The 14378-nt window shown below is 27.5% G+C and overlaps 1 protein-coding gene across 1 annotated transcript in view; it reads left to right on the plus strand.

Annotated features, from left to right (window-relative positions):
- The window catches only part of LOC111626983 (metabotropic glutamate receptor-like), a 56011-nt gene extending 43033 nt beyond the window's left edge, over positions 1-12978 (plus strand). Inside the window, exons 4-5 of the mRNA XM_023370525.1 lie at positions 12758-12861; positions 12928-12978. Coding sequence (XP_023226293.1) covers positions 12758-12861; positions 12928-12978 — 155 coding nt within the window. The remainder of the gene's footprint in view (positions 1-12757; positions 12862-12927) is intronic.
- Positions 12979-14378: the final 1400 nt, after the last annotated feature.

A 14378-nucleotide genomic window follows, 5' to 3' on the forward strand; every position in this document is an offset into this window, starting at 1 on the left:
TTATTCGAAATTTTTAAAGTTGTATTCAGTGATATATTGAGTTTACTAAGCATATAAAAATGCTAAGTAGGCATAAGAATGACAAGATTGACAACATAAACTAGAAGATATACAGTATATTTATTTGTCTTACAGTTTTGTTTCCCATAGAAAGTTCTTACTGGATGCATCACCGGTTTGGCAGATCGTCCATGTGTTATGCTGCTGCATCAAACCAATTTACCAAAATAAATACTATAAACCAAAACAAAATAAACAAATTATTTAATTATTTAGTACAGTTTTATAAAATCATCATACTCTATAAATGAATGATCTGTGAAAAATTATTAATAAAGCTGAATAAATATATACTGACGATATCCTACTGTGGAAGGCCTAAAGGGATATGAAAATATTTAAAAAGTTCTAAAACCTATCTGGTGAGGTAACTTTACACACCACTGGTAATAAATTTTACAATTTTTAAGTTATTATTAAGTTTTTTTTTCTATTTTTAATACCTATTTGTCAGTTCTTTCGTTCAGGAAGCCACACTCAACAGACATTTGTTTAATTAGGGCAGGGGTGGCCAACCTTTTGCATACCATGCGCCAATTTTTTGATAGACGAGTTCAGATGCGCAGTGGCGTACCGTGGGTGTTAGCCGCCCGGGGCGGAGAAAAATTTTGGCCACCCTTTAATCAGGTATTTCAATTTAAAAGATCAAAATTCAGTTGTGTGAAAAAAAAATTAATAAAAAANATTAATAAAGCTGAATAAATATATACTGACGATATCCTACTGTGGAAGGCCTAAAGGGATATGAAAATATTTAAAAAGTTCTAAAACCTATCTGGTGAGGTAACTTTACACACCACTGGTAATAAATTTTACAATTTTTAAGTTATTATTAAGTTTTTTTTTCTATTTTTAATACCTATTTGTCAGTTCTTTCGTTCAGGAAGCCACACTCAACAGACATTTGTTTAATTAGGGATATGAATTTGGGCTTACTATCTGCACCGCTTCAGTCTCTTTATTATTATATTATATTATCTTTATTATATTATTGACTCTTCTATTAAAATTAAGAGAATTAAACATTAATTAAACATTTATAAAAAAATTAACATATATTGGTCTAAGAAAACGTACACACGATTTTAATGAATCAAGATCATTAAATGAACCAAATTAATAGAAAATTTCTGATACAATTTGTATTCTTGTAAAAACTAAGGTTAAACTATAACAACTATTGAGATTATTATATTTTTATCCCGCGTTTGAGTATTAATGCTAATAAACCATTTACACGTTTTCAAAGATTAAGAATTTAGGAAAGGGATTTATTTTTATTAACCAAATTAAAATTGATAAAGTTCTAGGAAAATGCCATAATTTGAAAAGTTTTTTAGATAATGAAAATACTGGACTATACATAGCTGATTTAAACAAAACGATTTGGAATAGTTTGTAATTTTTGTTGCATGTTTAGTCTTCGAATGAAAGATTGATTCTATATTAATATAGATTATGGATTTGAAACAGCACTAGTTTATCCATAAAGGCTAAAGATTTAAACCTTAACAGAAATTTTGAGAAAAATTAAATATCTGATAAAAATTTCTGTATTAATTAATGCAAAAATTAGATTCATCTTCACTTACTTTAAACGTAATGAGTTTCAAATTTTCTGAAATAGTTTCACAGTTAAGTTTTAGAATAATATTGATTTTAATAAAATAATGATATAATGAGGTTTTTACCAATACTTTGATACCAAGATAGTTAATGAAATCCAACGAAAATATGATAGTATTAGTAACGACGTTGCTATTTTTACTTTAAAATGTACTCCGCTGAAAGTCATTAATTTGAACCACCTCTGCTTATCCAGTTCTTTAATGTTGCCAATGAGAAAACAACTGAAATTATCTGGTTTAGAACGTCGAGATATCCGAAATTATTTGTAGCTAAATAATGTCTGAAAAAACATATGTATTATCATAAGAAGTTACATACCATCTTTTTGATATTTTTAATTTTTGACTATATGAAATGCAGCCAATTCGTGATTTTTTAAATACTCACTGAATAAGTTAGCAAGTTTTCTAAAAATAGCCGAAATTATTAACTTTTCCTCAGGTTAGACGATTACTTAAGTGTCCCTAAATCGGACAATTATCCACAACACTGTAGCTGTGACATCACCAGCGCGCCATGTTACTTACATCCACCATAGCTTGCTTGCGATAGTTGATAAAAAGGAACATGGTTACAGGTTCAGATATTATCATATTGCCATTTTTTACCGTAAGCTTCACTGGTTCGGAAAATCCGGCATTCTCTGGACAGTATGTCGGACTTAAACCAGAAGTAAATTTAACTCTTGCATTTCTGATTATAATGATTATTTGTTTAACATAATCGTGCTAGGTTTTGAATTTTAAAATAATAAAAAGACTAAAGACTATCAATATAAGGTACACTTCTCAGGAATAATTAATTTGTTTATTTAATTAGGACTGTTTTGTTCATGGAATAATAGTAGATCTCGACTTTCTATGTAGTACTGTAGATGATCTATGTAGTAGAAGAATAAAGTGAGTGAAATTGTGTCCTACGATTCGCTAGGATTTCTAAAATATAAAACTTGTGTTTATGTGTGCACAAGAGATCACTCAGTGTTAAAACCTGAAAATAATCAAACTTAAAATTGTTCGTCACAATGGTGACAGATGATTGTAGCTATAACTCAAATATATCAATAGAACTTGAGTGTTTGTAAACTATTTTCAAGGGACTATGAAATAATCTATGAATATTTCATGTAATAACTAATGAATATTACTATTAGTGTTGAAAGAAAAAATTCTAAGATTTTTCATAAAGAATTTCCATTTTGTTAGGGGAATAAAAATTCATCGTTATCAAAAGAGGAATAAGAACTGAAAAAATGTTTATTATACAAAAAAAAACAGACAATATTGCTAATTTCATTAAAAGGTTATGAAAAAATATATATGCTTCTTATTGTTGATAATCAAAAAATAATTTCCGAGTTAAATTTAGCCATCTTGGTTTTTCCCTCTCTCTGGAGAAAAGGAGTGTTTTTTCCTTCTTTCTTTTGAACTAACAGAAAAATCTTGATTAGCATTTTACAATTTAAAAATCGATTTTGTTGCCGTCTTTTTTTAAGAAATTCTACAGAATTGAATTTCTCATTTCTTTGAGTAATTTCAGCTGAATTCTGGGGTTTTCTTAAAGAAGTGGATTTTGGAGAATGTCTAGCTTTTGTATTTTCCATTTCTGGTTAATTTTACAAAAGTTAAATTCTAGTTTTACTATGATTATATGCGCGGTTATGAGTAGTGAGATTATAATAATTTATCTTCTTTATATATAAATCAAGTTTATATTTACGTGTTATTTTTTTCGTTTTCTTTGTTTTTTTTTCTGTTTCAAATTCAAAGTTCATTTAATATTTTCGAGTTTTTAAACCGATATTACATAATTTAACTCTGCATAATTATCATGTCTTTCATTTCAATTTTTAATTAACATCAATTCGTATAGATTATTTCAGCTAAATTCTACATTAGAAAATTTGAATTTTATCTTGCATACGTTAGTTATAATTTGTTACCGAAATTCGGAGAAGAATATAAGAATTTGGTTCGATTAACTTCTTAAACTCGTCGTTAAAATGACTGTAATTTAAAAAACTGTACCTATAAATTCTCACTATTATCCGTCTATCCGTTCGTCTGTCCGTCCGTTTGTCTGACTTTCCCTTAATCTCGAAGATGGAATTAGAAAGATGAAATCCGAGACAAGATGTGGAAACTATAATTACTGTCAGCACAGATTGACTATAGACTAACATCCGACGCAAACCGAAAGTCACGTTATTTCAATTTAAACATTTTCCCCTGTAAGGAGTTAGATAGATGACTGCATGACTTTATTGCTAACAGGAAAAGTATTATGAACACGGGCAAGGCACTACTAATTTGAGGTACAGACCATATATTTTAAATTAAATATATTTAAAAAATATAATTGAAAATTGCAGCCCTAAATTGTGACAATGAATATATAAAATCATTGCTCGTTTTAACATAAAATAATTAATAATTTTTTTCGAACTTCTTTTACTTTATTCTATTAAGTTTTACTGGATAAATTCACTCTTCCATAACAAAATAAAGCAAATATTTAATTATTTTATTTTATTTTTAAATACTTAAATAAAAGGAAAAAATCTACTTTTAAATAAATAATTGTTAATAATGAATAAAAAGAAATTCCGGTAATTTTCAACTATATGAACAGTAGATTTTTTATTATATAAATGCATCAGAATTATATAAAATTAAATCCAAATACACATTATCAATTTTTATACTTTATAATCAATATTACTATACTTATTATATGCTAACATACAAGTTTATTGTTAGATATAATTGAATACAAAAATCATTAAAGGCTTATTTTTGACGTTATAAAATTCTATAAAGTATTTTAAAGTTAATAAAATAATTATTATTATTTTATTATATTCTCAAAATAGGTAATTTGTTTTTACTTTAAAATATTTAGGGTAAAATTATATTCCAGAAAAATAAAGTCTGTATTTTTAAAAATCTTTAATCAATATTTCGATTATTTGAACGTGTTTTTTTCATCAATTAATAATAATTAAAATTTTAAGATGACTTGTAAATTACAGGTGAAGAGTGAAGTATTTCTCTTTTTTTTAGAAAACTTGTGAGAAATTTTTGGAAAGTATTTTAAAGAAATCTTTCAGGAAAAATTAAACAATGGACTGAAAATTTTTCATTTTTCACAAAATTCTTGTTCAAATTTTAGCATAACACTTCATACGAACATAACATTAGATACGAATATCAGAAACTGAAACATTTCAACTGTCAGCAAGGAGCTGTTTTCTGCCTAACTCTGCAGAAAACATGGGTCAAGTGGACCAATGCTGTCGGAAAGGATTTGTCAGGATTCCTGCAATCGTCAGCTGATTTCCTGTTCGAGATGTCTTCCGGATATTTTCGCGACTACGTACGATATAACTAAAAATAAAGATCGTATTTTCTTTGATAATAATACTTTTTATATTACAGTTTACAAGAGTAATTCCCTTCACATAAAATATTTTAAAGTTAACTTATTTTATATATTATATTTTAAGCGTATTTAATTTTGAAATTTGGTATTAATTTTAACTTTGGTTTAAAATTATTCAAATTTGATAGAACTTTTATTTAATGTAAAATTAATATTCAAGATTTATTAGACTTAACTTACATTCGTTGGATAATGTGATATTCTCAGATTTACTAATTCAATCTACTGTATTTAATTTAAATTTAATGAAAATAAATAAACATTTACTAAATATAATTACATATATTTTATGATAAAATAAAACTTATGGAAAAAATATTGTAATTCAAATAGTAAACATGTTATACAAGTAGAAATATGAAAAATTTAGATTTTAAATCTAAAAATAACAATTATATAAATAATTGTTGAAATATCTTTTATAATTTATATGTTGATTAAATTAACGAAATAAAAATAAAACAGATTTAGTCATTTGTAACTTGTCTTAATAAATAAAGTTAACCAGAGTACAATATATGTGTTATAAAATTATATTAGGAAACTGTATAGACAACTTTATTACACCTTGGAGACTATCATTTCTCTCTCTTTACTTCGTGGTAAAGAAGGCCTTTTACTATACCCTTCTTGGGTTCGGCCAGGCTGCATGTTTTAATATGTTATAGAATATTTTCGGCATAAAATACAGAAATATAAACATTCAATGTAAAACGTTTCTCTACTGTTCAGCAGAAACATTAAAATTGACTGAAAAGTAAAAGGAAAAGTATGAGCAAAACGTGGTACTTTAGTGGTTTATGGATAACTTTGACCAGTTCCAAACGAAAATTGGAAGACATGATGGAAAAAAGTAGAACTGCAAATGGTCATCTATCAACTACTACAAAATACAAACCGGAAATCTGTGAATCGGAATTAGGTGACATTGTCGGCCAAAATATGATGAAAGAGGCGAAGAGAAAATGTTTGAATCACTCATCGGTAGATAATCCATGACTTCTCCTTTTACTTCTTCAATTGGTTAGTATGATGGAATATGGTAACGCGACATATGGACAATCTGCCGAGGCGGCTGTCTCCTGACAGAACATTCTATGGGAAACTGTAACCAGTTACCAGTGTTCAGTAATTTTTATCCACTCGGTTACTTCTTCAATTGTGTTATTTTCGATGAAAAAAACCTGATCGGCAGATGAAATTTATCTGAAGGATATTTGACTGTCAATAATTGTTTATTAGATATTTCTAGTGAATGAGGAATAGATGAATTATAAATCTAATTTACGTTACAAATTCCATTTGTTCATAAAAGTTAGGTCCCTAAAATCGAATGTCAGTAAACTGAAAAGAGATGTATAAACTTATAAAACACAGATATGATTAATATTCTTTCTTCTTGTTTCGAAATCTGTAATAAATAACTTTAAATCTGTTTCCACAATTTATTTTAAATTTTGAGAAGAAAAGGCAATAATTTAATTGAAAGCAAACTTAATTTATTTATCTATTTTCTGCGTCATAGAGAAACAAATAATTAATGTAAACATTAATAAAATATAAAAAAACAATAAACTACTAGATGATTCTTTTAAAAATATTTTAAAATTTTCACTAAAAATTATATTAAAACTTGAAATTATGAAATAATTAATATTTTAAAAAATTTATACCGTATAAAATAGACATTTAATATTGTAAAAAAAAACATTTTTATATTTCATTATAATTAATAATGGTGCTCTGTAATAATTGTTCATTTCGATAAAGAGTTTAACGATTATAATAGTGTATTTACTATGTTTAATAAATAATGATAATTTTTAAGAAATCACATTTGTTTTATAATAAAATTTAATTTCTTAAATAAAAAACGCTGCAAGAAAATAAATTTTTGTATTAATATATGTAGAAAGATTCAAAACCTATGTGATTAGGACTTCTAAGTTAAAAATTCTACTGTAATGTTTACTTTGATTTCTGTGATTCTATTGGAAAGGCATAGAGTAATATGCAATGGATTAAAGATAACTGTTGGGAATGTTATTTTTATACGAAAATATATGTATATTTAAATTTTATTCGAAAGTATCTATAGATGTTTGACCATATTGATTCCTACAACTTTCAATTATATACTTTCGTTGATATTTTATATGTTGCATTGAATGGATCTTTTAATTACTTGTATTTAAAATTATCACTTGGAAAAAAATATATTCATGAACATTCTTTCCATTTCGTTGAGTTCTCATCAATGTCCAAATGGATAAAAATCGCTAAACACTAGAAGTTGGCTGTGTGTTCGCCCCTTACCAAGGTGCTAACCACGTGGAGTTTTCTGAGTGTTCTTCACGTGTGTAACACGTAAATTGAGGTCAATTCCCCTTAGAAAGTTCTCCCAAGAACCATCTCCCTTGGCAGATCGCCATGTGTTGCGTTGCCTTATTATATCAATACAATCCACTTTATTTAGTTGAATTTACTTTCAATTAACTGAACTGCAACTAAGTTTATGTAAAGAGTGTAATGAATTAAATTATAAATTTCTGTTTCATTTGAATAAATCAAATAAAGTTAAAAGAATCGAAATTTACGTTTTTCTTCGTTAAACGTTATTGTTTGTAACGAAACTCCATAGCAATAGAGTACAGTAGTTATAATAGTGAAAAATTAAAAAACAATTTGTTTTGATTTATAAGAATGAAATATATCAATAATTTATAGAATTAAGTAATTTTATAAAATAATAAACTGTAAAATCATAAAAAAACTAGACATAATGAAATGTATAGTATTAATTATTAATTGTAATGAACAAAGTAAGTAAATATTCTGAATATTTAATATTAAAATTTATTATTTATTTAATAAAGTTTTCCGCGGAGAAAAAATATGTAATATTCAGAGGCATTAAAGATTCATCGCGAAACTTCGAGAAAATTCTTGCAATATTCAAAATTCATATTTAACAGTTACAATAATGTGAATGTATTTTTAATTTAAACTGAATATTAGTGAATAAATTTTAAAATCATCGTTACATTTATATCTCACGATTATTTCTTAAATGTTCCAGATTTTGATTGACTTTTAAAACTTATTAAAATAAAAGTTTATATTAAATTACTCAATTTAGTAATTTCTAGTGTTAAAGCAATAATTAAAAATTTTCTTAATAAATTACTTTAAAATTACCAAGTAAATTATATCAATTTTATGTTTATAAAAATTCATTTAGAATCAAAACAATAATGGATTTATAAAAGCAATATTTTGAATTATACAAATATGACACTAGATAGGTAAGATATATGTAAGCTTTGTCGATCGCAACAAGAGCAATAATATAATAGGGAATTGTTGTAGATATTAAGTATAATAATAATAATAAACAAGATATTGGATAATACTGTACTGAGTTATGTTTGATAAGAGGGGAAGAGTACAATATGAAGTGTAAATACATCAAAATAATACATTGTTTAACTTGAAAGAAGTAAATACAGTATTATATTTATAGTTAAGGTCAAAAATCCTAATTGGAAACTTTAGGTTTTATTTATATTTTAACATGTTTTAGAGATTTATATTAAGATTAAAAATAACGATTTGATTATCGAGTTTTATTTCAGTTGTTATTTATTTGCTTTTAATATGTGTTAAGAGATTATTATATATTATTTCTATACAGAATATAATATACATTAAATTAATTAATTAAAATATCTATAACCATAAGGTAGATAATAGGAAGGGCTTATCACACCAATGACAAAGGGCACAAACGCTCAAAAATCAAAGTAAAAAATTTAATAAAACAGATAGGGTTGTACAATAAGATGATTACATAAGTATAAAAACCATAAAATCCAAAATGCATTTCGGACTATTTTCCAATGGAAAAGTAGTCCCTCATCAGTTGGTAATAGCGACAGGTCTAAGTATACTTAAAATTATACAAGGTGAAAAAATATTAAATTTAAAATTAAACTAAACATATGCCTAAAACTATACAATATAAAGATGAAACCGTCGACATGACTGTACGAGCAGTAAGCATATCAATGTGGACAGGAGTAATGTTTCTTCGTAACGTTGCATGGTAACATGATGAACAGGGTGCAAAAATATGCATTGTAAGTTGTTGTTGAAATTTGATTATTTTATAAACGTTACTTACTTAAATATGAAATAATTATTAAGCGATTTCTCTCATACGAATCAACTAAATCTAATATTTCCTTCTTGTAAAATTCTAAAATATTGGATAATAAGACAACAATTTACAGTGAGATTTTTTAAAATAATCGCATATAAATTCAATCCAAATAACGAAAAATGATACTAATATAATATATATTAAATTATTTCTNCGAGCAGACCGGAAAAATAAGAGAGACGTGTAGGGTAAGGCTCAGTACTGACAGCACGTAGATCTCAGATATTCGGCAAGCCCGCTGAGGATAGGGAGAGATCTGTTAATTATTAATTTACAATATTTTAACAAATATTGATCGGAATTAATCGCGTTTAAATGAACATAGTATTAATTTTTAAATTAAATTCTAATAAAGTTATACAAGGAAAAAATCTATTAATGGCCTAAATCACATGTTCATATGTTGAAAATATATTTAAGATCAATACATAAAACAGCAAGATTATAACACACATTTACGTATGTTCAGAAATCTGAGTTATCCTTATGGTTTCCAGTAATCCATACATCATCTCTAGCCATATAAACGTCTGTTACTTCTTTATGGCATTATTAATGGCATTTAAGATGGCGTCATTTGTGACGTTATATAGATTATTATTAGAAACTCAGTATATTATAGTGAGGCTGACGCAAATGAGTGATAAATCATTCTATATAATAATTCTATAAAGAGATTTTCACCATAATATATAAAGTTTTATTCTCTTAGTTTTCGAAAAATCTTATAATCTAACAATACATTAGACACGGAAAACAATAGAAAAACTATTTTTTCTAATCGATAAATTTCATTTATTGAGAAACAGTTTAAACAATCCAAAACAGAAATCATTTTTTTATTATCTAGGAAGAAACTTAGAAAGTTTTATATTCTTAAATTTCTAATCAACTTTGATCATATCGATCTCAAACACATTGTGTAGAATGAATGTGATCGATCCAAATCGAATATTTAAATAGCATATAAATGTACAGTACGTTATGTAATTTCAAATTTAGTTGTAGTTTGAATACATATTTGTCTGTAGTATTTAGTGAGAAATTTGACTTGAAATATAATTTGAACTCCCGAATTCTTTGCAAATGGTCAAATCGAGTTTTAAACCTTCCTTTCACCATGCTGATCAACATAGTTACGAGTGAAACATGGCTATAAGAATTGAAACTATTCTTATCTCACATGATAATACTAGTACAGGTATTAAATAAACAATAATTTTAACTTTTGAATTTAGAGTGGAATGTTAAAAAACAATAATTACTTTGTAATCTTATTTGGTGCATGAATATTTTATAAAAGACCAATAGATAAGAGAGAACAAAATAAGTAAAAAATAGTGAAAAAAAGAAAAAGTAATTTTTATTGCTTTCAATAAATATGTTCTATTAAAACAAGCAGTAAAACAGGCAATAAAATGCTTGGTTTTTAATACTCAAAAATTTATAATTAAATATTTTATGATGTCCACGAATATGAATTTATTAGACATAATAGTCATTGTTGTAATACAAAAAAAATGAAAAACTTCTTCAAAAATTCATTTGAACACAATTCAATAAATAGCTCAAGATAACAATCAGAATTACAATTTCTGGGTTGTATCAAAACAATGTAATACATACCGTGTGAAACTGAATTCGTAATTATTTTTAAAAATTTTAAATTTTGATTACGTTACATTGAAACTGTATTAACTACGTGGTAATAAATAGTAATTTAATTGTAAATGTTTCCAGTAAAAAATTAATATGGTCTTTATTATTTGTTTTCAATTGATGTAAATATCTTTGAAATCTAATTTCGGTTAACAATATAACTATATAATAACTTGTAGACAGGTTGTAAGTTTGTTACTTATAACCTATTGCTAAGAAATCAAAGCGTTTTTGCTTAAAATTTATCAGCAATACTAATTCAAAATTATTATAAATTCTAAAAAAAGCATTCTATAATAACAATCTTTTAAAATTAAAGTTTATATAAACATTCGGTCATAAAAGTAACATATTTAAATTGAAACTTAACCTCATTTCATTGACATATTTAGAAAATTTGACTACAATTTTAATGAAAAGAAAAATTCACTGTGTGCCATATAACTACATTTTTAAAACTTTTTTCATCTTGTGAATACTAAGAGGGCTCAGCCAAGCTCGCAATAGGGCGGTCTAATGGTGAAGGACGGGGCCTGACATATCCGGATGGATCACTCCCAAAAACTTCCTGGGGTTTTTGACTCGTCCGGAATCTATTCCGGATCCCCAGAGCAGTAGCTGCCACTTCACGTCAAAAGCGATGTGAAGTGAAACGAGATTTGCGTAATTACGTGTGTAAAATTGAAACACATAATTACACAATAATTCTAGTTTGGAAAAAAACCAAAGCAATTTGTAATAATTTAAATTGGAACCAAGTGGAGTCCAGTCATAAAACTGCTAGCCATAAGTTGTGAAAAACAACTTAACAAATAAACAAGAGAGGACAACTCCTCGCGTTCGGATCAGCGCGGACATAAAGGAAAACTTCGCCTGTGGCCGTCCTTCTAATTGAACGAAAGTTGGCTCCCCAAAAACCTTTAAATTTTTCGAGCAGACCGGAAAAATAAGAGAGACGTGTAGGGTAAGGCTCAGTACTGACAGCACGTAGATCTCAGATATTCGGCAAGCCCGCTGAGGATAGGGAGAGAGATAACGCTCCCCCGGAAGGAACGTTCACGGTGAGATGTGAGATCGGACGAAAGTGCGGATAGAGCCTCTCCACGGTACATAAATCGTCGGGTAGATATTTCTGTTCTAACTTGCCTTCGGTTATTATTGTGCCAATCGGTACGATGGGGTACCNTAATATAAATAACACTCGTAAACCTTTAGATATATGTCTGTATTTGCTCGCAGTGTGATGTTTAGAAGTGCTCTAATACTACAGAATGCCACAATTTTATTGACCAGACACACATCACAGGACCAATTTTTTTCGCACAAATAGTAGTCGTTTAACTTCTCCTGAATGTGAGAATGATTTTTGGAAAGTTTGCTTGCATTTTCTTAAAATGTTTTCAAATGCGTAAAGAACACACAGACAGACTATATACTCGTATGATATACAATATAATTATTCCATATTTATTTTGACTTCGGTACTAATTTCATTTGATTATTCTCAAAACAAGTGCAGTTTACTCTATACATGTTTTGTAAACAATCAAATAAAAGACAATGTAATTTTCAAAGACTTTAATCATTAAATGAAAGTTAAATATAATAGAAATAAGCAGAACAAGTTAAAAGTTAAATAATTATTAGCCATTATACTTTTCATTCATTTGTTAAAATGTTTATAAGAATTTTTTTAATATTAAAATTAAGTAAATTTTTATTAATAAAACTTTAATTATTTTTCAGACTTAGCAGAAAGCCAAGTAAAATTTGATTCAAATGGTGATGGTTTGCCGCGTTACAGTATCTACAATTATCAAAGAAAAAATAATAGCAATCAGTTTGAATANGTAACAAATTTTTTTCCTATACTGTGAGATAATTAAATTTTATTAATACTATTATGAACTTTGCAGGAAGGTGAAACACTTTACGCTATTTTCTTTATCAAACGCTTTTGCTTATAAAAGTTATCCTTATCTCTTCCTATAAACTTCTGATTTGTCGGTCTTCCTCAAGCGATTTTTGTCAATTTTCCTAAGGGATCAGCATCTTAGAGAAAGTTTCTAACTATAAAATGATAATCGGTTTTGTTGCGTGTTTCATAGTAGGTGTGTTAAATTATACTCTCAAATTATTATTGATTACACGGAGCATTTGTTATATTTTCTTTTATTTATTGTAGAATAAAACACACGGCAGTACATATTTCAACATAACCAATAAATTATTACGTTTGATACTTGTTTTAAAAAGAATTTTTGAATTTATTTTTTATTATTTATAACTACTTTTATTTANGTAGGGTAAGGCTCAGTACTGACAGCACGTAGATCTCAGATATTCGGCAAGCCCGCTGAGGATAGGGAGAGAGATAACGCTCCCCCGGAAGGAACGTTCACGGTGAGATGTGAGATCGGACGAAAGTGCGGATAGAGCCTCTCCACGGTACATAAATCGTCGGGTAGATATTTCTGTTCTAACTTGCCTTCGGTTATTATTGTGCCAATCGGTACGATGGGGTACCGTGATAACCTGCATAATTTTAGTAAATAAACTGTACTGTACATATTGAACAAGTTGAGTGTGGAGGTGTATTTCTAAGAATCTACTATATATCTGGAGCGTCTCGGGCCGTGCAAATTCAAGTAAGCCACTTGAGGAGTCGGATGACGGGACTAGAATCATTACTACGTGACTTGCTCTTTAACGATTTCGAAATTTCACGGTTTGTGATTTCATTCGTGATGTTGCTCTAAAGAACCAATGAATTTCTTCTACCCTTCTACGGGTTATTGCTTTCAGAAATTTGTTTACAAAATGAAAATCAGTCATCGCGATGTGTTGCTTACATTCATTATTTTTTATTCTTTCAAGAAAATGCAGAGATGTCACACCGACAATGATACCCGATCCCCCAAGTAACAAATAACAAACAAACACATAAAGTTAAAAAAAGACTAAAAATATAAATAATAAAAACAATAAACGTATAAAAATTAGAAAAGTTAAAATAATTTGGTTTTTTAATGCCGGATACAGTCGTTTTTTACAATGGACTCAAATTTAAAGAAATCGAAAAAAAATTGATCTTCAATGGTTACAGCAGTCTTTTGATACCTGTAAAAAAATTATTTAAGTGTAACGTTAAGGCGAGCAAATAGAGAATACAAACAAGTAAAAATTCTAAAATTAAAAGAAGGAACGCGTAAAAGTAAAAATTTTGAAATGAGGAGACCATTAAAATATTTATAAGAATATGCTCTGTAAAATAATCAATTCGTTTGAAAAAAAACAAGGAAAACCCAAGCGCACACGAGCAACCCCGGGAGAATTAGTAGATGAAAGATTTGCAAGCTTATTTGAA

Source organism: Centruroides sculpturatus, unplaced genomic scaffold (assembly GCF_000671375.1).
Source record: "Centruroides sculpturatus isolate CEXI.00-Female unplaced genomic scaffold, Cexi_2.0 scaffold467, whole genome shotgun sequence".
Classification (NCBI taxonomy): domain Eukaryota; kingdom Metazoa; phylum Arthropoda; class Arachnida; order Scorpiones; family Buthidae; genus Centruroides; species Centruroides sculpturatus.